The following is a 27,509-nucleotide window of genomic DNA, read 5'->3' on the forward strand; positions in this document are numbered from 1 at the left end:
ATGTGGCATTATTGTATCAACTTTCAATAACATCATATTTTAAATAAATTACTTCTGGTTTTCAGTTTAAAAATAATTATTGTGGTATTTTTTTGTAAAAATTGCTACTGTTATACATGGTTCAGTATACAAATACGAGAGATGATCATAAACAAATACTTTTACGAACTAACACAGGATTTATTTTTGCAAACAAATTTAGATAAAAGATTTTGGAGAAGTTTTTAATTTTTTAAATTAAAAATGAAATAATTTTATAACAATGTTTACGGGCGTACGGAATAATGTACATAGTTAAATAAATATAGTATAAAAGAATCAATATAACCTGTTGGGCACCCACTCGTACAGGGAGCCCCATAAATAGGACAACCCCAGATATGTGTCAAGGGTGGAAGAGGGGACACAATTATTATTATTGAGGTCATGTCCCATATTACGACTTATACTAACTACTAGTCGTGAACTACTAGGCTAAAATCATATGCGAATAATTAGATGTATGTCCAATAATAAAAAAAGGTAAATGACACCATTTTCTTCCCGCTAAAAAGCTACGTAGACTGCAGAGCAGATGATTTTTTACTTACTGAAGTAATCGATTTTAATTTGATGGCTATTTTGCAAATTACTTCCTCACACGGTTAGCAAATGTACATAAAATCAATAGCTGCATTAATACCCCGCGTTTATTTAACAATATTTTTAATTGTGTATTTGATGCGTTTTTAAGTTAGTAAGAAATCGAGGTAAGATAATTGAAATGTCCTCAGATATAATATTTTGAGGATGCTCCAATATTTGTAAAGTAATATTGAAATTAAACCTTGGGATTTCGCCCAAATATACCTATTTCTCAACATAGATAAAGAAAATTACATTTACCGAGATCTAGGAATTATTGAGGAATATAGAAATCTGTCTTAGCTGGTTGTGTCACTTAAACCAGCTAAGTGACACTTAAACCAGCCAAACTGCCAGCCAAACCAAAATCACTTTACACACTGTTTATATCTTAACAATTTTGAGAAGTTGCATATTTACTTAAAGCAGGCGTCTTTTCACATGATTTGACGATTCCGCATACGCGACCTCCGTTAACTTTATGGTGAAGTATATTTCATAGAAATACTCTTTATTTGTGCGATGGACCATTCTTCCGAGAAATATCGTCCAAGTCTAGTAAAAACGTTAAATTCCATAAAAGTAAAGCAGCTTGTCTTTATAAGATCGTTAGAGCAATGAAATGTTGAATTATTGTGACATCAGTAAACCACGACAGAATTAGCGAAATATAAAAATAATAAAATATTTTTTATTAATTACTTTGATTGAAATACGTGATTTTTTTTCAGGCAAGGATGCCAGAATAATAATGCAAATAAGATTCCAAAGACCGAAGAAACTTCAAATAAAAATAAAAATATTGAGTGGAATGGAAATAAGTGCAAGAAAATGTTTGTCACCATCCAGAGCGCGGTGACATGAATGAAAAAGGCTCATTTTAAAAGGCATATGTGTAAATAAATTAAGTAATTACTAAGCATCAAAATGGATATTCAAAAGCAATTCTTATGTCCTCGTTTATTAGATTATTTAGCTATAGTGGGAGCAAGGCCTTCTCAAGGTTCTCTAAAAAGCAATTGCAACCCTCCGGTACAGGTAAATCACTTTAATTTATAAAATAATTCTGCTGTAACTAGACATCTCTTTTTTCATAATAACCACAAAAATATCTTGCTGAGAATTTCATTTATCGTTCTGATCATGGTCCATCACTTTGCTCATCTTAGGAAAGGACACTTTCTGTTCCTCGACATGTAACATCATTCTTCAGCAATTCCTTTTCTGTTTAAGGTGCCAGAATTCGGAATGAGCTACCTCTTCAGATAAAAAAATACGTCTTTCTTACTTTAAATAAATGTCTGAAACATTATTATGTATCCTTAGAACTCTTAACATCCCTGAACTTTTTTTATTTTTATTTATTTCTTTTCTTTCCTGAATCCTCTTCCTGTCTCATTACGAACTCATTACCTGATCTCACACTCCTCATCATATGATGTGTACAAGAGAAGTATTTTTACTAATAAGTTCATATAATATATGCAAGCTCTATCTACCCATAATAACCAGCTGAAATTTGGAAATCTATGCGTATTTATATTTATTAAAATTAAGTACAAATTTTGAACTATTTTTCTTCTGATAATTTTCCAACTAATGTTGGAAGATATTGCTTTTAGCAATAAGCTCTCTAAAGTCTTCGTAGCTGTTCCGAATTTAATTTACTTTGTCCCCATTTAGATATTTTTAATACAACATTTTGTGACTTTGAAGTCAACCTTTTTGAAACACTGTAAAATGAAACATTTGTCAGTTTGTAATAAGTTTATGTTCCTTTAAATAAGTTTATTTTATTATGATATAAAATTTTTAAATTGTTCAACTATATTACGAAAATCCCACTCCTCCACTCCTCCACTCTTTTCTTTTTTTTCTCATGTCTTATAAAATATATTATTTTTCTCTTTACTGTGTGACATGTTCTCTCATTATATTTGTGAAAAACTTTAACTGGATGTATGTACTATTTGTTATATTTTGTATTCTTATATAAAAACTGTTGTTTTTCCTTAATATATAAAAATAAAATGAAATGAAAAAAGAATGAAATAAATAAGAAAGTGTATTTTCATACTACGGGTTATTATTACGACAAAAATGCTGATTTTGAAGTTAGACGTTTATAAAGTAAATTTGCATATTAATGTACCTACATTTTACAGGCGCCAGAGTTACTAAGACGTTATCCCCCAACGGATCATTCGGATTTCGGCTTACCTTTGGATATGGTTTATTTTTGCCAACCGGAGGGCTGTGTTTCAGTTGGTCCAAAACGAACCGCTTTGCGCGAAGCATCATCTTTTGTGTTCACATTAACGGATAAGGATTCAGGTAAATATGTAAACTAATGACACGTATTATGTATTTGGTAGAATGTAAACTTTAGCAAAAACACTTGATTGATCTTTGACCGGATTATCATACTATAGTTAGAGAGCGAGCATAGTTCTTCCGCGATTAGCGTGCACAATATTGTAGGTACATCCATGTTCCAATAAAATTAAAACCCAGCCACAAAGTATCAAAATTCTAATGCATCCTTCAGTATCAAAAAAAGTCATGGGCACGTTGATTTGAGTGTTTTCTGTATTTAAACAATATTTTATTCTAATAAATAATCTGGACGGACAAGTATCTAATAACACAAGTATCAAAACTGGCCCGAAAGTATTATCAAATCACATCTGAATATTTTCATAAAAGTTTAGGATTTTTATGGTTTTTGATAATATGGAGGTATTTATATAAATATAGAAATCATTGATCGAACGCCACGATAATCCAAACGCACGTAAAAATTCTAAAGTTATTAGTAAAATATCTGCCATTTTCAGTTACTGTAACAATATCTAAAATAATGCAGTTTAAATCAAATACGGACCGATTACGCTTAATGTAAAATGTGTTCTTATTTCAGGGAAAACGAGATATGGAATATGTGTGAACTTTTATCGGCCAATTGAAAAGACCGGCGGTAGTATTGGAGTGGGAACTCACCGGGGAGATAAGTCTTCAACATTTCGAAGGGAATCGTGGCGAAAAAGTATGGAAAAGAGCTCAGATTCAGCATTTTCAAGGTTAGAAAAGATGTTATTATTTTACACTATAAAAACAAAGTCACAAAGACGGTCTCCACGGTGTAATGGCTAAGAGGCTTGCGTCACGCACGGAAGTTTTCAAGTTCGAATCCCGGTGAGACCGCAAAAAACTAAATGTGATATTTCTGAACCCCTGTTCTGTGCTGTCAGTCACTATTGTAATTGGGCTTCCTGGGATATAGGTTTTTTTTTTTTTTTTTTTTTTTTAAATTTACAAAACAACAAAAACGTATGAAACACAAAATACCAATTATGACTATCATATTACATTTTCTCGTTAAAACACGCATATTTTTAAGACAAATTTTTAATATAATAATATATTTATTTAAAATATTAATATGCGTAATACCTTTTCGAAATTCAAAAAAACTCGTGTACTTGGAATAGGACTTCAGTATATCTTTTACGAATGTTTATTATAAAACTTGTATATTTTTAAGTTCTTGTGATAGGTCACAACATGTATCGATCTATCGATTGTTTACTTGTTGGATCTGTCTCTGATTGGATTGGATTCCTATTTGTTTTAGTGACTATAGGAGTAGCAATGTGGCGCCTAGCGATTCGGATCGGGAATGTTTTAGTGGGCCGGGCCGAAGGGGCTCGGATACCCCCGGGCAGCTTATTTCGGGGGCCCCGAGATTGGGGATCACTCCGGCTCCCGATTCGGAGAGTGGAGGAAGCCATTCGCCCAGCCCGAGAGCTTCCAGAAAAAGACAGGTTGGTAGAAACCACATCTATAAAAATTACATTTTGAACCATACAAAATAATATCACACGCTATTTTTTTTAGTTTAAATTAAATTCAAACATTATGATTATTTGTATTGTGCCGGTTTATAATGTTTAAACTTGTATAAAAACGTATTCACTTTGTTAATTTCTTCCTTATTTTATCAATTATAGATTTTAATATATATTTTATAAATATATAATAAGCCAGTTGCACCTAAAGACGTTAAATTTGTTGCGTTTTCGTCAAAATGGGAAAAATTGGTGTCATCAAAAATGTGAAAAGAAAATGACACAATTAATAACTTAGAATAATTTAATTGAACTTTAAATATTTGTTGCGATTTAATAAAAATAGGCAAAAATGGGATGTATGACAAAATGAAGATAAAACCACATATTTTGCTCATTTCGACAAAAACGTCATAATTTTTTTACCTCACATTATTTTTTTTCAACTTAATTTTTTGTGGTGCAACTGGCTCCTAGTCATTTTATGATTACTAATATATATAATTTTTATACTCAAAAACTATTTTCACGGTTGTTCATTTTTAGAGAAATAAGTTAGAATTTTTGAGTAAGTATTTTTGTGCTTTCTATAAGTTATTTTATTTATCCGCCACCCTATATATCAGTGTGTTTATTAAGTACATTTTTTTTTTAAATTTCGTAATGTGTTTTTTGATTGTTTATTAGTATTTTCAAATAAGGTTGTTAAAATTTTTCACAATAAGTTAAAAATAGTTACATAAAACATTTATAAACCTGAAATATTCCTTATTATTTATTCTCATGCCTGTCCGTTGAACTAAATTTTAAAAGTTTCTAGAATTTAACCTGTGCATTATGTTGGGTCAAAGTTATGTTATATAAAGTAAATATTGTATCGTTAAAAAATTGTAATGAGAATTTTGATGTTTTGTTCTCAGAATATGTCAATTTTTTAATGTATTTTTTTTATTTCAGAGAATTCGAAATCATTCCCTGACATCACTTTGCCTTTTATCCCACCACCCATTTTTTTCAATATTTCGTGAGTGCCTTTTTATATTAAAGAAGTTAATAGATGCTTGTAATGAATCCTCTAGTCCTAAGAGAGTGGGTGCTTCAAAACAAACTGGAAGGTAAACATATATGTTTTTTTTAATAAATATTATGAAAATAGCTGAAATTCATAAACTGCATTTATAGAAAATCAGTAAATAGTCTTTACTTATGTTTATTATGATATTCAGAATAAATTATGCATTTATAGAAAATCAGTTACTAGTATTTACTTATGTATAATATGATATTCGAAATAAATTATGCATATATTGGGGTGTAGTCTTTCAATAGTTTGTGTCTTTTTAATATTTCTTGGACCGGGGTTGTAATAGTTATTATTGTAGGGGAAAGGGAACAAAAAAGTTATTAAAAACTGTGAGTTAAAAATGAAACTAAATAATGAACAAAGGTTTTATAATGAAACTTTTGCTGTTTCTTTTTGTAGATTCTGAAAATACCATTCCAAAAAAATATCTTACCAAATAATTTTGTTTAATTTTAAGAATATATTTGTTCTGCCTCGTGGTCTAGAGGTTAATACATTTGCATACCATGCATGAGGTACGGAATTCGATTACCAAAAACCTCATAATGTGTTTTTTTCACGCCATTATTTCATAACCCCTGCAGCTCAATTACATATGTTTATCGGCGTGAATCAAAAGTTCTTAAACAACTTGACCGATCAGGGGTGCTATTCCAAACGCTCTCGCAGAAAACACGTTTAGAATAGCACCGCAGGATAGAACATGATGAATTTATCGCGGTAATGTGGCCAGACCACGTGACCGCGATAGAGTGCATGATAAATTGCACAATGACAACTTTATAAAATAAATTTATTTTACTTAACTTACATTTTAATTAATATAATAATTCAATGGTGCCAAATAATTTATTTATTTATTCATTTAAAATTACAAAATTAAATATTTATGAACTTATTAAGGCTTTTTAGGCTATGCCCGTGTCAAGCCACAATGAATAACAATAAAAATACATAGTAAAATTAATTAGATCAAATTATAATGACATAGAATCACAATCTAGAAAAAAAGGTAAATGTATTAAATAATTAAATTTCAAAGAATACAATGCAAAAAAGATAATCAGAAATAATTTTTAAATTTTTAAATAATATGCCAACTATGAGATTATACACGTCGCAAAACGTAATTATTTTAAATGATGACGTTTAATATTGGGGTTACCACGCAACAGGTTACAGTGTGGCTACATTAAAAAATATAATAATTCCGATAGATATATTGTAATCAATGTTCCATTGGAATCCCTAAAACGATAAACAATCGCGTTGAGAAATGAAAAACTTCCCAATATTATTGTTTTTTGTTTCGTTCGTAAGAATTTAAAAAAAAAATGTTTTGTTTTCAGGGATACCGTTTGGTCAGTGTTAACCGGACAGTCATATGACAACACCCCGAGCATTGTAATTCATGATGTTAGAGAAATAGAGACGTGGATTCTGAGGCTACTGTCCGCACCTGTGCCTATTCCCGGGAAGACAAGAATAGAGGTAGAAGTATTGTCTCCGACTGTCCACGACCCGTTAACCTTTGCGTTACCTGACCACACGCGATTCTCCTTGGTTGATTTTCCGCTGCATTTGCCACTAGAATTATTAGGTAAGGATTTTGTGACTATGATTACCGTTTTTGCAACAAAATTTAAATCCAAAAAAGTTTTCAAACACTCAGTGTTAACATAAGTTGTGTCCGTTTTTTTCCAAATGAAGAGAACAAGAGGACACAGAAAAAAATACGAAAAATTAATAACTTATTCATAACATATTCACTGTACACTATGCAAATATCGCTCAAATAAAAAAAACGTGCTAACTGACCAATACATCAAAGATTATTAAACTGTTAAGCAATAAATTGTAATGTTTACTGTTTGAACGGGGAAAGCAAAGACAAATCCGAAAGAATTAGGTAGAAAAATGTTTTAATAATTTTCATACATTCCTAGTACAATAAGACAGGATTATGCAATAAATGGAATCAATATGATGATTACCAAAAAATATATTGAAAAAATATGCTACCTGGGGGACTCTACATACCTCGTTTAGGCCCGGAAAGGTTAAGATATCCAAACGCGTTGTTGGAAACGACTTCCATATGTATAAAAAAATGTTTTTTTTTCTAGGAGTGGAAACCTGTTTGAAAGTGTTAACTTTGATCCTGCTGGAAAATAAATTGGTTCTGCAATCTCGGGATTACAATGCTCTGTCTATGTCAGTAATGGCATTTGTGACCATGATTTACCCACTGGAGTATATGTTCCCCGTTATCCCTCTTCTCCCGACTTGTATGAGCTGCGCGGAGCAGCTTCTACTCGCCCCAACACCGTTTGTTATTGGAATCCCGGCCAGCTTCTTGATGTACAAAAAGAACTTTAGGTAAGATCATAAATGTATCGATGTATGTTCAGGGGCGCGATTATGATGGGGAGGTAAAGACGTCATACCTCGACCATGACGGTATAGTTGATGATAAATTCTCTTGAGCGATTACGAAGATAAACTACCGATCCCCCCCCTTCATGTTTTGGGTGGGGTACATCTATATGAAACAAGGGGAAGCGTGCGTCACGGTACACATATCTACGCCTTAAAACGACATAGATTCAGTGTGACGTCATGGTTAAAGATAAAATTCTCTCGACCGATTACGAAAATACATTACCGATCCCCCACCATCAAGTTTACTGTAAATACATACGTACGTCAAAATTAAGTGTAATTGCGATTTATTTCAACCCCTCGATAAGTTTATCTACGCATCAAAAGTGTCAATTTTTTTTTACTCCTGTTGTAAGCTTTGGTGCCGCATTGAATACGGACATTCTTAAATAAAATAAATAAAAACAGCTATGTTTTTAACAGCTTTTTTTTTAACTCTACCGACCGGTTTCAAAGCTATACAAGCTTCTTTATCAAGGTATAGTTAACTAATGAATTCAACCCTTTTTTTTTATCAGTATGGAACTAATAAATCTAGTCTTTTTGTCTTGTAAGGATGGTAATGTGAGATGGATACGCTCAAAACTAGACAGGAGCGGACTAAAGGAAATATTGTTTATTTGATAATTAATTATTTTTGTCTTATTATGAATCACTTTTTTCATTTCTAAGATTTCCAAATTAGCTGATTTGAATAATTTATTTTGAACATGAAGAACTTTTAATCCAGTGTCTATATTGAAATTATGATTATTTTCTATCTGGTGGTTTGCAAATTCAGATTTTTTATTTATTTTTTAGGCACCTCAAGTGTTTGTTTTACTCTAATATTAAAGTTTCTTTTAGTTTTTCCAATGCAGATTGAATTGGAATCATTACAATTTAATTGGTATATGTCAGATTAACTGTATTTATGGACTTTGTTTTTGCAATTTTTAAAAAATGTTCCCATATTATTATTTGTGTAGAATGCAGGTTTAATGTTTGATGGTAGGTAATAAGATCATTGTTTAGAAAAATTGTCATTTATAAAAATGTACATAATATGCATATTTACATTAACCAGGATATTGAAAATTATAAAATAAATTTACTACTTATTCGCGCTCAGCCACCGTACGGGCTGGGCGTGAAATATAGTTCCTCCCCAACCGTAGCTTATAATCTTATAATAAATCTGAAAATAAGTTGTTATATGTTAGAAAACAATGAGTAAATGTTTATAAATCATTAGTGTGTAGTAGTGTAGTCATGTTTCAACAAACAGTGGAAAAAAGAAGACTATTTATTTAATAGCATTGTTTTATACTTTATTCTTAACAAAATGTGACAAATAGTGAACAATGGAAACTTACAAAAATAGTGCGTCTGTAACCTTAAAATCATAAAATTTTATATGAATCCTTTAAAACCGTTTAAGAATGCATCAGTTTTTGACGCGAAAGTACCTAAATTTTGCTATTTAGAACACTACACCCATAATTAAAAATTTACAACAGTGCTACTATAAGTTAACTGACATTTATTGATAAATACATAATATTTCAAATATCTGCCTTCTAATAATGTACAAAATTATAAATCAAACCGCTTATACACGCGTTTGTGTAATATTCATGTAAAGAAGTGAATTTGAACAGGAATGTTGCGTCTCATAAAACGAAATAATACGGACCAAACTGGACACCAAGTCATTGGAACAAAAGGCATAATAGTACTACACACGTGCGTTTCCAGAAACTATCTACTAGCCAGCGGGCCACATGGTAACGATATCTACCTACTGTCTACAAAAGCTTCTCTTCGGACATCTATCTCCCTTTGTTAACCATGGAGTTGAAACAGTGTTTGATTTATTTAGTTTTTTATTGCTTACTTCTTGGTATGAACACTTGACCAATTTACTACTATACTCTTTTTTTTATAAATTTATTGATATTGTTTTAACTTTGCTGGAATTCCTCTCATCCATGCGCTTTGTAGCTGCACGATGATTGGTTATCTAGCTTTAATATATCAACTTTAAAATACCTTAATTTTGTAAACGGGGTCTAGAATTCCAATCGTCTATGCGCTTAGTAGCAGCAAGGCGTGTTGTAATCTTACTCCTTTTTACTGTTCATATTATTATTATTTTGTAATACACTAAATTTATCTGTCAATTTTTAAAATGTGTAAATGGGGGCTAAATTTCTAACTGTCTATGCGCTCTGTAGCTGCAAGACGTCCTGTAATCTAGCTCCTATCTATTATAATTTTTGATTGATCTTAATTGAAAACGAGGAACTAGAATACCAACCGTCCATGCGCTCTGTAGCTGCAAGACGTACTGGGATATTTATTAATTGTACAGCGCCCTTGAGGTGATTTTCACAAAAATGGCGCTTTATAAATTATCCAACTATATATATATATATATACCACAATTTTAGCAAAACTGTGACTCCGTGTCCAAATTAAATTTGAAAATCTTTCTGCTCTTTTAGATTACCAGATGACATTTGGCTGATTGACCTCGACTCCAATAAACTAACCCCCCCGACCGGAAATGACCAAGATTTGCCCAGTTTACCCGAACCGGAAGGAACTATTTTGAAAAACCATCTCAAACAGGTAAACATACATTTGTATTTTAATTTGATGCATCACAAATTGGCATTAATCCTTTTTTACAAATTAAACATTTATTACATTTTTTTTTGTAAAATATAGAATACATTATTAAAAAAAATCAATTATTAACTAAAAGTAGATAGTCATTTTCATTCCACATATAAATAATTATATTATTCAAAAACTTTTTATTAACACACAATACTATTTATTGAGCACCTCACATCATCTTTGTTAATGTGATTTTTCTACCCCGATTCTGAACAAACTAATTAAGTTAATAATAATAATAATCGTCTTGTGATAATCAAATAAATATTTTTAATTGAAATATATGAAAAGTCATACCAAATTACATTTGTTAAAATTAAAAGATTCGTATGTAAACATTTATTGAATTTTAGAACACATCTTGAATTTTTTTAAAATCATTTTTATACTTTCCTGTTAAATAAAATACAGTTTGAGAAATATCGTTATTGTGATCTCTAAGCATCTTATATGTAATATTTTTTTCCAAATACCTAATTTAATAGGTATTTATTTTTAATGTTCATATTGGTATTTATATTTTTTTTTATGTGATTCATTTCAAATTGTGGACCTATAAAAATGTAATATATATTTGAAACAATAAATTTGCGGTCGAACAGTACAACTAAAGTTATTGAATAAATATTAGTTTATAATAACCACTGACCGACGTCTACCGGTTTCAAAATTTAACCGTCACTTCATCTAAGTCACTTCATGAGGACATTGTCCTGATAAAGAGACGGGAACGTCTTGAAATCAGGTAGACACTCATATTTACCAACACTAGTGATGAAATTTTACTGTTGAAATAATTCGTGGTTTCAGAAAAATGGGTTAAATTCACAATTTTATTACTTTTACTTTATCCCTCTGCACCGCAAGTATGTTAACAAAATATTTTCTCTTTTAAATATAGGCAATGCAATTAATGGACCAGGTTGGCTCGACTGTAATTATTTCTAATTATTCTTTTATTTTTAACAATGGTCGAATAGTTTTTTATTTACTTGAAATGTTTTTTGATCATGAAAATTTACTTTGATGAATGTGATTTAATTTTAGCATGTATGTATGACTATAAATAGGTATTTTCTATCAATAAATCCGTATTTAAAATCAATATTGCTTGATATTTTCTTGATGATTAACAGTGGGTATTTTTATTACATACGATCGTAGAATTAAGAATAATAGTCCAGAAGGAGCGTAGAATCGTATTTGAATACATCGGACTGTGTCCAATAATTCCCCCACTCCGGCTTACTTTCGCCGCGCGTATTCGTAAAGTCACCGGGTAATGTTGCTTGATGGGAGAAAAAAATCATAACACAAATGTAAGGTAAAAAAAAAGTAATCTGTTAATTTCTCTAAAGTTTTATTGTGCACGCGGAAACATTGATTGACACAACAGAGTAGTTAAGTAAAGGGTCATTTAATAAGAGTAATTGAATTAATGAACTATGAACTTAAAGTATAAAACAAATTTTATTTGACATAAAACGGATTTTTTTATATTTTGTTAAATAATATTTGATGTTTTAAAGATAATGTCATTCAAATGTCCCCCACGGCGTTGTTTAATCCGAGGTCTAATTTTCATTAGTTCTTTTATTAGATGAGCAAAGCAGAGTAAAAACAAATTCTACCCTGGCAACACTAACGAAATATCCATTTTGTTTTTTCGATAATCTGACAGATGGAAAAATAATTCAATTTTTAAGTAATGCATTTGTTATATCCACATTCATTTGAAAATTACAGATGAAATGTGATTGCATCCTGTTTTTTAAGATCCTAGCAGTATTTATAAACTTCAAAAGGACACAACACGGCATAATTGAATTCAAATCGGGAGTTTCGTACTGAGCGACGTCTACAATGAAACTAATTGGTCAAAACGTAAACCTACTCATTTATGAGTAGTTGAGTCGCCTTCTGTTTGATGTGCGTATGCTGTTTCTGGACTGTTCTTAATTCTACGAATACGATACATAAACAAATTGTTAAAGATTAAAGCAATTTCCTTAGTTTAAAAAAAAGTCATTTTAATAATTATGTACCTGCATAATTATAAGTAGGCTAAAAATGACAAACAGATTTTAACGAGTATGTGAAAAAAATATATTGGAATTTATTCCAGTGTGGAATGAACGGGTATAATTTTTGTAAAAAACACGTAAAAAGTGTTTGTCAGATTAATATCATTTCACCTCCAGCGTCAATACACCATTTTATAGTAGGTGTTTCTTCTTTAGTTTTAAAAACACTAATAAATAGTTATTTGTATGCTGTAGTTAAAGCACATTTTCTATGCTAGGATGTTAACAAACTATTTTTTGTATTCTCTTGCATAACCAGGCACTCAGCAATATGAATACCAATGGTAGTAATCAGGTACCAGTTGGAGCTGCTACTTTACTTCCATCCAAAAGAGACAACGTTGGAGGAGCAACACTCACGTAATAACACATTTTTCTATATCTTACTTATTGCGCCACACACATCTATCCTGACATAAGTTCCTAGCTTCTTTCAGATTCATACATTATGTCATACATGCCTTTTGATTGTGTCTGCATTCGATATGACCACACATGAGATTTTGGTTTATCTAATCACGCAATGTCTTTGTTGGTCATCTTCGTCTAATGTTACCATTAATTCTCGCCATTAACATATACGTATATATATATCTGTTTTAGCATTATTTTTTAATATTATTATACATTATATATACTTTTTTATACTTTCGTTCTACATAACCGAATCATCTAAGTGACCCTTTCTTAATTTTATCAATTATACCTGTCTTTGATTTGCAAACTCTTTATATTTTATTAATTATAACTCTATCATACTTCGATTTCTCACACAGAACTTAAATAAACGTTTGGAGGTTTTCTGATTGATGTTATTTAAATATTTGAATGTTTTTAGTGTCCAAAGTGCGCGACACTACAGTTCGGCAGACTCCTCAGCCAATACATCTCCATCCCATCGTCAGAGCACAGACCATAAACCCTCTACATCTGGTCCTTCCGGTGGCCAGCGGCAATCGTTGTCTGGTCCGTCAACACCGGCTAGTGGTGGTCGCTTGTCAATATCCCAGGGTCAGGGATTCTCGGGATTTAACCCACTTATCTATGGAAATGATGTGGATTCAGTGGATGTAGCAACTAGAGTAGCCATGGTGCGTACCTACTGTTGAAACGTAATTTTTAAAGTTATAAGGATAGTATACGATTTGCCATCCATCTAAATACTTACAGGTTGACTAAATATTTTTATAATTTTTTTGTTTTTTTTAGGTGCGATTCTTCAATTCTCAGAATTTGCTAGCTAATTTTACGGAACATACCAGAACTCTCAGATTATATCCAAGACCAGTTGTAGCATTCCAAATAAATAGCTTTCTGAGATCAAGACCTAGAACAACACATTTTTTGAACAAGTTTTCTAGGACTCAGGTAAAGTTTACAAATTATGTCGATTTATGAACATATTTATTCGTTGATATTATGTTATCTTTTTTATATTTCTATCGTTATGCATTTCACATTATATTTGAAGTATTGAACCAGTGTATAAAAAAAACATAAATTTTGCTATCAAGTTAGCGAATAATAGAGTTACATAAAAAATAATCGATTTTTTAAAAACGTTAGGATACGGTGGCGAAGTTAAGATCATATTTCAACGAATAGTTTGTTTTGATAACTCATTTGATTAAGGACAATGGAAAACTTTTTAGGCGGTAGAATTTCTGGCAGAATGGTCGTTAACTCCTAGTAATGTGGCTTTCTTGAGGGTGCATACTGGAGTATTTGATCCACATCAGATAGGAGATAAACCCAAATGGTTTGCTAACGCTCTGGAACCAATTCGGTTTCCAGTGTGGGACGATGGAAGCTCTCTAAACGGGGCTCTAAGATGTATTCAAAGACAAGAGCACCAACCTACTGGTAAGGAATAAAACACAACTTTGAAAATATATTTAAAATTAAACGTGTAAAAATTAAAATCTTCAAAATTATTTTCATTTTAGATGAAAGTGGTTCCGATTCAGAAGGAGGAGAAAGCACAAGTTCGTCATATTCTTCCTTAAGTGATTTTGTTTCGGAAATGGCATCTTCTGATATCTCTCCAAGTAAGAGTTCGCTTAGATCCAACTTAATCACGCTATAAAGCAGAGTATTTTTATTAACTGTTGATTTAATTGCAGGCTTTCTCGCCGGTGGTCAAGTCCATCATGGTCTCGGGGAAGTATATGGAGCGGTTGTTCAATCCTTAACACCAATGACGCTGTCTTCTTCATTAGACCCTAAAACAGTAAGAAAATTGAATGTTTTTTTAAAGTTTACTTATTTATATGTGAGTTTTTCCTAGAATGCAGTGGCACATTTTGCACAATATCTATGGAAAAAATGCAGGGCAAAATTTTGAGTTGATGTGAACTTAAAATACGTAAATTCTGGAAAATTATTTTCGCTTTGATAAATAATTTTCAGCCACCAGAAGACAATTTTATAATGTATTATTTTGCGCATTTGACTACCATGCATCGAGGCTTAGATTTTCATTGACATCACCAATTGTATCAAAAAATATTGTTTAAGACTGCCATCTGAAGCTTAAGACATGCATATAAAAACTGCCATGAATGTGTGAAGTCTAAAACGGGCACTTTTGTTTACATGGGACCCAACAAAAAATCAAAAATTAAAATCTGTACATGAACAAATGGGTACAATTAAACGTAGTTATGCAGAAAGCAGCCAGTCCACAATTTTGGAAAAATGAGATATTAATGTTATCGGGGGCAGTAAGATCAATTCTATGTTCTGTTAAAAACAGCCAGACCGCTTTCATACAAAAAACTATATTATCACCTTATAAAAAGGTGTCGATCACTAAAACGCCATTTTTCAATTTGCAGAAAATACCCACAGCACTTTGAAAATCTTATGGTACTTTAAAAATCATTAAAACTGGTCAAATGCATACTAAGATTCTTGTTTGTAATATAAATAAAAACTTATGTATTCATTGTTTGATTAAGTCGAAAACATTCCAACTGTTGTGTAGATTTCATAATTTACTCTTTATCTATTATCTCAGTTTCACTTTTCTATGGCTGCTGCTTTCTGTATAACTTCGTTCAATTAACCTGTTTCTTTTTACAGGTTTATCATCCCCCGTCCAGCCTTCTGTACCCAACTGGGCACGGTGGTCCCGTGTCTCCACACCCTTCCCGGTCCCCCTCCCCGTCGCCGTCGAGCTCGGACCGCAGCGACCCAGAGGAAGATAATCACGATGACGACGCGCATAACGCGGAGGAAACTAACCGGACAGCGAAGGACGTAACACCCGTCCGCAGAAATGTAAGTAACACCCTCAGTTGGGTGTGTTGTCAATTTAAAACAACATCGATGCTTTTCTGAACCACTCGCGGCCGTAGAAAACATTTTTATCTCGCGTATTTCCATACAAAATAAAAGTAAATAAACGCTTTTTCTACGGCCGCGAGAGCTTTTGGAATATAACCCCAGCTATTTAAATAATTATTATTAATAAATGCAGTCAAAAACGAGGAAACCTTGTACACAATAAACAAGAAAAAAAACGACTGCTAATTTAAAAAAAAGGAAGAGAAATTATTTGATGGTGCTGGTGATTTTATGGGTTTTTATTATCATTAAAAGTCAGCAACCTACTTGGTTTATACGATTTTTTTTTATCGCGATGTTACAATTTTTCTATTCTTTTTTGACGCACTATATGGTATTTATTAATTAATTTTACAGTAAGAATACAACACAAATAAGTTGATAATGTATTCCTTAAGGTAAATCCCATGATGAGGAATACGTTTTAAATACATTACATTTTTTCTTCATACACATAAGTGTATGAAGAAAAAATGTAAAAAAGTGTAAAAAAGCAACCATTTATTTGACTTTGCAACTGCACATATTTTATTTTAATAATAAAACGAGTATTTTAACTTTACATGCACAAGCTTTCATATTGTATCTTTATTTTATAGCACCGATTTATTCAAGACATTTTAATATGAATCGCAGTTAGGGAAAAATCCGCAATAATTAGACATAAATTATGACAAAACTACATTAGGCGTAAAAACCATATTTTTTCTTTGTTTAAAAAAACATAATTCAATTTTCCTTAACTGCAACAGACGCACCGAAATATTTTGTATTAACGGAACTTTTTGCAAACCATAAAAAGTTCTAACTAACAAATTACAACAAGGATGAAGAACATTTCAGAGAAGGAATATGGAAGTCTAGGCATTTACAAGGCCCATAACCAGCCGTTGGCTTGTTTAATTGGCCACTTTACACACTGTGTAACATTCATCATTTTTCCTATGTTCGAACAGCACTAAAGTCAACAGATGGAAGAATTTAAGAAATATGAATGTTCGAACATAGGCAAAATGGTAAATGTTACAGTGTGTAAAGTGGCCACTTAAACCAGTCAACGATAAGTCATAAGCCCTGCAAATGCTTAGACTTACGTATTCCCTTCTCTAAAATGTTCTCCATCCCTGTTGTAATCTGTTAATATTAATGACTCGCTTTAGGCTGAAATCCAGTCTCTTGTCTACAAACATTAGGACAAATTAAAAATAATGTAATAAAAAGTTCTGTTGATAAAAAATGTTTTTTATTATATTTTCATGCGGAACGTGACTTGCTTAATTCGTTTAGTATAACAATTAATTTATCAACTAATTTATGCAATTTTTTTAGCATACCGCATACAACTTTATTCCAAATCAACAGCCTAATTAGCAAAAAGTGTATCTATTTAAATTTTTAAAAAGTTTTTCACGTTTTTAAAAATTGAAAAGTATGTTGATGGCTTGAGTTACTAAAGTAGCACATAACATTTTATGTAGACTGCTAGTAAAAAGAAAATAATTCACAACATTTAAGTGCTTTATCAGCTTATAAATAAAAACCATTTCATTTCACGAAATTTCATTAAATAAGCTGTATTTTGGTAAATAAAACAACATTATAAAACTTTGAGATACCCCAAAAAGGTGAAACAACTCTCACAATAATACCAAAATAAAAAGTTATTCGCCACTTCAAAAAATCAAAACTGCTGATAAATCTTATGCATCGTTATTTGTTTTAAAGAAAATTACGCGAACGAATCAAAATATCAAGGGTAGTTTAGAGCGCCCTTATTTTCTTTGTAAACTTCCCAGCGTACCCAGGTTAAAGAGCGCAGCGGCAGTGTAGAAAATGAGTCTGATTCAAACTCCACGCTAACCGGGCGGACTGTAGTGGCGCCCCCTAAGCAGGACAGTGCTAGTACTAGCGATTCGGACTGGCCCTCCACGCCCAGCCAGCGCACTTCGGGCCCTCTCAGGGGGTCACTGAGGGGCAAAGCTCCAGCGGTAAGTAACAGTCGTATTGCGTTGATCAGAAACCTGTACAAGAGATTGGTCAGAAGTCTGAAAAAAACAGAATTGAGCAAGAAATCTTGTGGCTACTTCTGAAATACACAGTAAGATCTCTTGTTTTTAAATTGGTCAAGAGTCATTAATTTATACGCGCAATACTGTACACCAGTGTTTCCCGGCCTTCTTTTTGCTATGCCCCACCGTAGTCTTTTCAAAAGTCAGGTGCTCCACCGGCATCTTTTTTGATCAAACAGCAGGTCAATTTTCAAATCATATTGTCATATGTTTGTAAACATATCTGTACCTAATGAAATTAAATAAAACCTATTCTAATACATATATTATAACTAAATTGATTACAACACACAAATTGAAAATGTAATTAAGTAAAATAAAATAAAAAAGAAAACAATAATAAAACACAAGTGACAATTGAAATTGAGTACAAACACACATATCTTGACGCCTAATTTATCATTAAATTCGGCTACGCTTGCTACAAAGAAATTTGATGTCCGGATCTAGCTTAATTAATTTCAGTCTTAGGTCCCCTCTATGCCTCTATTAGTTATATCCAATCGATTTCGTTTTTTAATGAGTAAATCGCTTATGGCGCAAAATTCCACCAAATACGACGAGGGAAAGGTTAATAATAATTTTCTGGCATGCAACGTAATATTAGGATATTTTGTGTTAGTTTTTTCGCAAACCCATGCCATTATTCCTACATCCTGCACAGTTTCTGTGTTTTTAGATAATTATTGAAATTGCAACAAGTTTCATTATATTTTAAGTACAATTTGGCGTATATTTAAATTTTGTACATCTCAGGCATTTTTTGTATGACCGATGAGTATTCCCCTTTATATGTGGAATGCCGACGTGTCTTATATCTGAAGCGTGGTGCCCCACCGGTGGGGCGTGCGCTTCACCTTGGGAAACACTGCTGTACACAGTACACAGTACACACGCGTGCGCAGATTCTAAATCATAAAACGAATTAATTCACGAATCTAAAAATAAATTAATTCGTGATAGAACCTCCGCCGTCTTGTTAGTCTTACGGTTGCCTTTTCAGTGGAGTTTATGCGAGTGGATAATATCCAAGAGAAAGGTCTATCAAAATACGGTCTTGTTCTGAACATTTACACGCAACACTTTATTTTTGTCAGAATCTGATTAGTTTTATGCGTATAATACGGGCTTTTGATCCCTGAAAAAAGATTTTTTTCTTTTTGAATTATGTTATTTATTATAACGCATTTTTTTCGTTTTTTTTTTGAAAACTTCATGTATAAAAAAAAGTGGTTCAAATTTGTAGCGTCAAAAGATTGTGATATTAAAAAGTTGCTATTTTTTCGATACGAAATATTTGCAAAAATAAATGAAAAACCAACATTAAAATTAAACAACAAAAATATTGAAAAAAAAGAATAACTTGCTATTATAATTACAATATTGAAGTTTGTAAAGGAGCAGTGATTTTTCACAACCAAACGGGCGACAGCTCTACGCATAACAGATCCAAAGAAGTTATTTTTAAAAATTAAGTCGGGTTGTGGTTCTGTGGCTAGTGTCTCGGACTCACGGACCAAAGGTCTGTGGTTCGAATCCCACTCTACTCCAACTTGATTCCATTTTCTTATAGTGAGTTATTTAAAACTCGTTGAAAATGGCCCTCAAAATTAAATATTTGGGTAAATCATAAGAACGCAAATATTTCTTTTCAAAAAAAAAAAAAAAAGTTTTTCAAAATAGCCGAAACTACTTAAAAACGTCCAAGTATCAACAGTAATTAGTTACATCAAATTTATTCTCATATAAGAGACGTATAAGTAATTTTGCTTTAGAAGAAATTCGTACCGTAGCGTCAGGTAGCAAAGGGGTGATGCTGATGCATTGAATAAATTGTCAAGAGACTAACGATAATTATTATCAATTAAGCAGTTTTTTTAGAAGCCACAATAAAAATGATTGCTAGAGGTACCAACTTTATTTGATAAGAGTGAAATTATTCTGGGTTAATTTTCAACATTTTTAATATCTGGTATTTTACATACTTAAATTTGACTCTTTGCATAGTAAGTACATACACATGCTTTTCACCCTTTACTGTTCTTGCTTTATTGAAATTAACACAAATAGTAGTGCATTTTATATATTGATCAAACTGAGATGATTTTTAAGATGTCCATTCCTTTAGATGTTTAACTGAAAAACTTTTATTTGATAAAAAATTTCACTGACTGACAATTAATTTTTTTGATAGTCACATATTTTGAATTGAGTATTTTTCTCCGTGTCCGAACGGATAATGAATATAGTTCTGCGTGTGAAATAAAACCAGAACCCTGGACGAGTGTTAATTACTCGATGGCTACTCTGAAGTAAACATTTTGAAAAAGAAAGTTGAGTGCAGATAAACCCTTCTCGTAGTGTAGTGGTTGGTGCGTTCGCCTACCATGCATGAGATCCAGGGTTTGATTCCTGGCAAAAAGGATGTAAAATATTGGTTTTAAAGGAAGTTCTACACTGCATATATTTATTAATATGTAATATTTAGTGATCACCTTATCATCCATCTAATAAAATTAATCCAAACGAGCTGTAATATGAGTACTAATGCAGTGCCTTATTCACCACTCGGTGCAAAAATCTAATCGCCAATTTTTAAAAACCATGTCCATTATTTGTTCTTAGCTTGAGAGATTTTGGCTATCCAAAATTCACTGTTTTTCCAACTCTGTAACAATTATTTCTTTTAAATTTAATTTACGTAATATTAAGTAAAATTAATTATTACATTATTTTCCGGAAACAATTGGAATGTTAAAGTAATTTACGAAAATGCTTTTTTGAATACCTTTTTACATTTTAAATAATTAGCTTACGTATCAATCCACGTATAAAGTACAGCCTTAAATTTAAGGTCATTGATGTTTTAGAAACAAAATGTTGGCAACGTACTGGCTCGAGCTGGTTCATTTGGCTCAACAAGCCAAACTGGGAGTGTTTCTTCCCCAACTAGCAACATGTCCGGGCAAGGTGTTACGAGGCAGGGCTCTCAGGGATCTATCTTTGAGCAGTTTACATCTCAAGCCAAGGAATTAGTCAATAGACAAAGCAGCCAGGAAGGACTCCTCGCTCACATGGACAAGGTAATCTGAAAAAAATCATTTAAGTATTAAAAATGTTTTCGCAAATTCAAACTGCTGATCATATTAATGTTTTCATGAATGTTTTTGTTCTAGTTTACTGTCCAAGCTAAGAAAGCTGCAGAAGAGGCATCTAAAAGCATGCAGGTGGCTTCTAAAAGTGCTTTAGAAGCTAGTAAAACTGCAGCCGGAGTGAGTAAAAATACATTTGAAGATCTAACTTACGTTGGGAAATCTACGTTGGATGATTTAACCAAAAGTGCTAAAGAGGTCGCCACTAAGAAAGGACTCTTAAAGGTAAGTCATAAAATTGGCAGCTACCTGTATGTGTTGTACTAAACGTACTCACGATTTATTTTCTCCATTTTGTTAGTACCAATAAAATGAATATTTTGTTTCTTTTAGACTGATTCGTGGAGCAGTGGAAGTCCCCCAGGAAGTAGAAGGGACTCCTCTCAAACAACAATACAAACAACAAATATGATCACTACGACCCATCGAGACTTCTTTTCAAATATCAGTTCCGATTTGAATGGAATCGCCGCATCGACTTCTAGCATATTCAGTGACTTCTTCGGAAAAAGTAAATGAGATTTTTATCTAAAACCGGATGAAAAATACAATTTATTTTTCTTATTTATACAACTAACACATTCATACAAATACAATTTAAATAGATGTGTGACAGGATTACAAATTACGAAATCCGGGACAGGTTTGATTGATAAGGTGAAAGGTTCATTAGGATGGTTTGGTCAAGTGGTGTCAATGGATGACAAAATAATGATAAAATATAAAATATGCTAATGTGAACAGAAACGTAGGACAATGATGATTTTGCATGATCAGATAAACCCAAATGTAGCTAATGCTCTACCGGCGTCGTGCTGTGGTTCCGCTGTAGTCACTAGAGCGCACGGCCCGGTCCACTGTTTGTAAGTCAGTGGAGACTAGGCAACCCAATTGCGTTTCGTCAAGGCCGGAGATGTCCTAAAAAGGGCCTCTTACTTCAGGTTAAAGTGTCCAAATCACCGTGGTCAGGAATCCGCAGGGAGAGAAGTTTAAAATCCTAGTCTAGAGTGAAGCGAAGGTCTCAATCGAAGCAAAATCGAGTACGGGGTGCCCAAAAGGTCTTTTGATGGTGGGCTGGTATTTGTATTTTTTCTATACTGGTTTGGTTATTGTAAAAAATATAATAAAAGAAAGAAGTTTTTGTTTTGCCTCTTTTCTTCCCTACTTTAAGGGACGGGAGAGGTAGGGTAGATGACGGATACAGGTCGGAGATTAAAAGGTTCAGTTATGGAATCTAGCAGGCAGAGGTCTGCAATTGAAGGGTTGGAATTTTGGTGTAGAGATTGGAAGAACTTTGTGGCTAGTTTTTTTAATGTAAGTGTCGAGTGCTTGAGTGTTCGTGTCCCGGTATGTGATTGTGAATGCGGGGCTTGTAGAATGATGCATAAAGTTTTGTTTTGGAAAGCCTGTAGATTGTGGATGTGATTGGCGGTACCCCAGATGAGGCAGGCGTAGGTGATGATGGGACGGAGAAGTGCTGTGTATACGAGTAGTTTTGTTTCAATGTTTAGTGTGCTTTTATTGTATATGAAGAAGCCAAGTGATTCTTTGGCGGAGGTGGTTTTGCGAATAATGAGTTTAACCAGCCAATGACAGGTCATAACCCTGTAAATGCCTAAACAACAATATTCCCTTCTTAAAAATGTTTTACCTCTCTGTTGCAACAAATGTAGATCAGTTGCTGCATGCTTCAAACTTTTTCATATTTAGTAAATTTTAATTGCAGGTAAAAATCCAAAGCAACCTCAACAGGCCCAACAAGCTAAACCCTCACCCCAGGCTCAGCAGAGTAAAGCCGCCTCCCAGGGCTCATCTCAGTCCTTCGGGCCCTTCCCTGCTGGGGCCAAGGGCCTGGTGCAGAGGTCACCTCTTATCAAGCACACCAACGCTTCTCAACAAGATGATCCCCATAGGTCACCTCATGACAGAACCAATACAAATACCGAAAATCAAAACTTCTTAAATGATGTAAGTTCACACCCTACATTGTCATGCCTGTATTTCAAATGATTGAAATAAATTATGAGCTGTTTTATTCTTAAAATAATGGGATAAAACCGTCGTAGTAATGCGGTTTATGGATTCTAGCTTCGAACGGAATTTCGTTATAATTATCTAGCAGGGCTATTTAGAACAAAAGAAAATGTCGAAAAATCGATATATTTTGATAAATCGTTAGAATTTTTTTTCCCTTTTTAATAAAACAAACTTTTTAGGTTTAATTAATGACGTTAAATAATCAAAAGTGAAAATATATTTTTTTATTTTGTTATTTTTTAATAAGAGACATTTTAAATGGCCACCAAAATAAAAATATTTGGGTAAATCGTCAGAACCCGAATGATTCTTTTAAAAAAAAAAATAAAAACACTTGAAATCTCTGTCTTAATTATCAGATTTAAAACAAAAAAATTGGAGAAATTTCAAATTAGATTTGAGTAGTCGTTTGCTATATACCAAATAATTGGAACGCTATGAATTTCTGTTATACTGATAAAAAATAAATTTTCCTTAGGTTATAACGCAAGTGCTTGATGGAGAAGGTGTTGGATGGTTGAAACTCAACAGATTGAAGAAATTAATGGAAGACGAGTCTTACAGAAATTTGGTTCTTAGCAAGCTAAATAAAACATTGAACAAGAAAATATCACCCGACGACCACATAGAAGATGTTTGTATATCAAAGAATATTTGGAAGGGCATACTTAAAGTTTTACTAGCAGTTGTGCATGGTTTGGAAACAACATTTTCTAACTTTGGACTAGGCGGTATGGCATCAGTTTTCCAACTTACCGAAATTGCGCATACGCATTTCTGGACAAAGGAAATTATATCAATGGAAGATTCTGGTCAAAGTTGTGACAATCAACTCAACACTCTGCAGTTAGCTCGGGGTTTCAGTCCCTTTGGAAGCAAGGATAATATTGGTTCGCCGATGAGTCCATCATCTCCATCATCGAGGAAAAATTCCCAAAATGGTACCTTGTTTTTGATGTGCTATCGTATTGGTATTAAGGATATTTGTTATTCACTAAACGCGACTTTGACAAGTTCATTTGATGAAAATATATTAAATTTTCAGAACCTCCGCCTACGTTAAAGTTCACTGATCCCGATGTAGAACCTCCCGATTTACCAAGTACAGCTGAAATGTTTAAGGATATTTTGAACCAGAAGAGAAACATGTTGTTGAGCAAATTAACATCATTTGAGTCAGAAGTATGTAATATTTTTATACTTAAATACTAAAATCATTACTGTATCGATTTCTCAATCCGAATTTTATAAAAATAATATGTAAATAATTTTCTGTGATTTATTTTGCTGCGGTGTAACATAGATTCCCTTAAACCTATACTCATTTGCCGCTTAAGATTTTGCTTAGTACCTATGCCGATGTTTTTCCTCTATGTTGATGAAAAATATCGATTAATTTTTATTTCTCACTGTTTTTATGTCCTTTCAGGATGCTGAATTTTATTTACTTATTATAATTTACAAAAGTTACGCATTTATAATGAATATTGTCAAATAGGAAATATTTATGTGATTTATTGAATCGGCATTAACTTTGTGGAATAACACGATCAAAAGTATTAAATAAAACACATTGTTTTAAAATTACTTTTAAATACGTTTGGTTATGAATATTTTTATGAAACTAAAAATACGAATAATTTAAATAACCTGTATTTTACAATAAAATAGGTACTAACAATTTTTCTTAAGCTGTGATTTTTGCTCACGATTCACATTAGTATTTGAACCGGATTGTGGTCCAGTGATAGTATTGTGGGCTCACGGATCAAAGGTCAGAGGATCTAATCCTACACGTCGACTAACATTTTCCAGCACAAGTTATTTACGATTTTTACAAAATGGACTGAAAATTGAAATATATGGGTAAATAATAAGAACTAAAATATTTGTTTTTACCAAAAAAAAAAATGGATTGTCAGACTGATTTTCTATAAAAAGTTAATTTTTACATCTGTACACATTTTTTTAAGGCTTATTATTTTCAGTTTTTGAAATAAACGAGAGTTGATTCTTCATTTTAATCTGAATACTTTGAATGTTTGTTTACCATGTCTGTAACTACTAACGATGGAAACATATTTTTTGTATAACAAATAAAAATAGTTTCCCTCACTATTGTAAACTTAAATGATAAGGTAGTTTTTATATACGTGTTCTATGATTCTCACAGAATTTAAAAGTTAAAATTCAAATTTGTCCTTTTTAATACTTACCCCGAGGTATTGAATATGTGATTGGATAGATGCTCAGAACATTTCTGTTCTGTGGATAGATATTCGTTTTTTTTTACGATCCAATATATTTAATAATTGTACCTGGTTTTTAATTATAAACTTTTTTCTGGATATCACAAAATATTCCAAGTTTCAGGTTTGAATCACCCCTCTAAATAATATTTATTAATCATCGGTTTGCTGCAAGAAGTCACTAAAAAAATATATCTGCTTTGAAATATTGATTAAAAACAGTTATAAGCGCTTAATTTTTCGTATTTCAAACCAACACAAAAAATCCATTACAACAATGTTTGAATTTTAAAAAATATTATTGAAGCTTGAAATTTTTCGAGTTCAGATTCAAGAGCTCAATTTTGATATTTTACCATATTTTTCTTCTTCTGTCTCCCCGCGACGGAAGTTGGCTTTCATCATGCCAGGTTTTATTTTGTCCGCAGCCACTCTAAATAAGGATTTGGAGCTACAGTGCAACCATTCTCTTAAGTTTTTAAAACAGTCGATACGTCGTTAAATGTAATCATATGTGGCTATCAAAGACATATTCATTGATTTTAGACACTGTATTTTTCCATTTATATATGATGCGAATTGCGGCAGTGATTTCTTGCAACAAGTTGATAAAACGAATAATACCTTCATAAGTATTTGATTAAGTTGAACTTTTTGTGCATACATACTAAAATGTTATCTCCTTGATACTTCGAGAGAGGTGACATTTAGCTTTGCCTTGCCGGAGATGGAACGATGCATGTGTGCATTAGTCCTTGTAGATGGTGTTGTCTAGTTGTGTGTTTGTGGGTTAGGGAACACTCCACGGCTCTGACTCCTCCCTGGCGGAGACTGGCTCCATAACAACCAACCACCCCAATGCATTTGCCAACCACCGGGCCTCCTTTAGGTCCACGGTCTCCGACACTGAAGTGCAACACTCCAATGTAAGTACAACTGTCATCATCAAAACACATTTAACATTCATTTAAATAAGACAAACAAATTGCGCACACTCTTGGCAAACTATCACACGTTATTATTTGATTTGGTGTTTATTTTGTAGAAATTCATGTTAAACTTTAAAAAGGCATAAAACGTTGTTTTGTTTATTTAATAAAATCTAGAAAATTATGTAGAAATGTATTACGCATTAAGCTTGTAGTTTTGGAAGATACCAGTAAAAACAAACATGCCAAAATATTTGTTAATTGTCTTTAAAATTAATTACATTTTCAAAATACGCTTCTCGGGAATTTTATTCATTTTAAATCTGATAAACGGAGGAAATGCATATACAAAATTTAAAAATTTCAATTTTGTCTTCTAATTTAAAAAAATGTTATATGTCTTATAATAATGTCTGAAATATCCTCAACTTTTCTAGCGACCGCCATTTCAGCATCTTATGATAGTGAGTTAAATTTTAGCTTTGGATGCTTTTGGCAGAAAACTATGTAGTTAAGTGCTCTGATTAAAAAAAATAGTTCCTACAAAATACAGTTTTTATTGAAGTTGTAGTAATTTATTGAAAAATCTACTGAAATACAAATGTATGGAAATGACAACCTTAAAACATGATTTTAAGTGACGGAATATTAGCAACATCGTTGTATGCACGAGTATATGATCAAAATATATAAAGGTGTATTTTTTATTTCAATTATTGTATATTAAAATGTAGAAATACCTGTAAATATGTTAAAAATAGATTAACAGATATTGATAGTACATTATTATAGTTAAAAATGCATGGTATCAAACATAATAATATATTATTTATAGTATTTATAAGTAGTGTTTAGTATTTCGTACTGACCATGCATGGGGTTGAATATTCTACCTCCAACCGGATCAATAAAAATAGAAAAAGAGGTTTATCGTTCGAAAAATCTTATGCGATATTTTACGTAAGCAACAGTCTTATCA

General features: G+C 32.2%; 1 protein-coding gene across 1 annotated transcript in view; it reads left to right on the forward strand.

Annotated features, from left to right (window-relative positions):
* The window catches only part of Rab3-GEF (Rab3 GDP-GTP exchange factor), a 49,073-nt gene that overhangs the window by 2,532 nt on the left and 19,032 nt on the right, over positions 1 to 27,509 (forward strand). The window contains exons 2-25 of the mRNA XM_088232255.1: positions 1,356 to 1,662; positions 2,790 to 2,958; positions 3,545 to 3,704; positions 4,259 to 4,448; positions 5,430 to 5,587; positions 6,906 to 7,156; positions 7,683 to 7,935; positions 10,485 to 10,611; positions 11,564 to 11,596; positions 13,006 to 13,106; positions 13,585 to 13,837; positions 13,956 to 14,114; positions 14,399 to 14,609; positions 14,693 to 14,794; positions 14,870 to 14,976; positions 15,831 to 16,028; positions 17,891 to 18,082; positions 21,034 to 21,246; positions 21,340 to 21,540; positions 21,649 to 21,826; positions 23,042 to 23,283; positions 23,831 to 24,293; positions 24,398 to 24,534; positions 26,396 to 26,527. Coding sequence (XP_088088381.1) covers positions 1,552 to 1,662; positions 2,790 to 2,958; positions 3,545 to 3,704; positions 4,259 to 4,448; positions 5,430 to 5,587; positions 6,906 to 7,156; positions 7,683 to 7,935; positions 10,485 to 10,611; positions 11,564 to 11,596; positions 13,006 to 13,106; positions 13,585 to 13,837; positions 13,956 to 14,114; positions 14,399 to 14,609; positions 14,693 to 14,794; positions 14,870 to 14,976; positions 15,831 to 16,028; positions 17,891 to 18,082; positions 21,034 to 21,246; positions 21,340 to 21,540; positions 21,649 to 21,826; positions 23,042 to 23,283; positions 23,831 to 24,293; positions 24,398 to 24,534; positions 26,396 to 26,527 — 4,341 coding nt within the window. The 5' untranslated portion in view covers positions 1,356 to 1,551. The remainder of the gene's footprint in view (positions 1 to 1,355; positions 1,663 to 2,789; positions 2,959 to 3,544; positions 3,705 to 4,258; positions 4,449 to 5,429; positions 5,588 to 6,905; positions 7,157 to 7,682; positions 7,936 to 10,484; positions 10,612 to 11,563; positions 11,597 to 13,005; positions 13,107 to 13,584; positions 13,838 to 13,955; positions 14,115 to 14,398; positions 14,610 to 14,692; positions 14,795 to 14,869; positions 14,977 to 15,830; positions 16,029 to 17,890; positions 18,083 to 21,033; positions 21,247 to 21,339; positions 21,541 to 21,648; positions 21,827 to 23,041; positions 23,284 to 23,830; positions 24,294 to 24,397; positions 24,535 to 26,395; positions 26,528 to 27,509) is intronic.

Source organism: Micrasema longulum, unplaced genomic scaffold, assembly GCF_059751315.1.
Source record: "Micrasema longulum isolate JH-2025_06_02 unplaced genomic scaffold, ASM5975131v1 h1tg000962l, whole genome shotgun sequence".
NCBI classification, from domain to species: Eukaryota; Metazoa; Arthropoda; class Insecta; order Trichoptera; family Brachycentridae; genus Micrasema; species Micrasema longulum.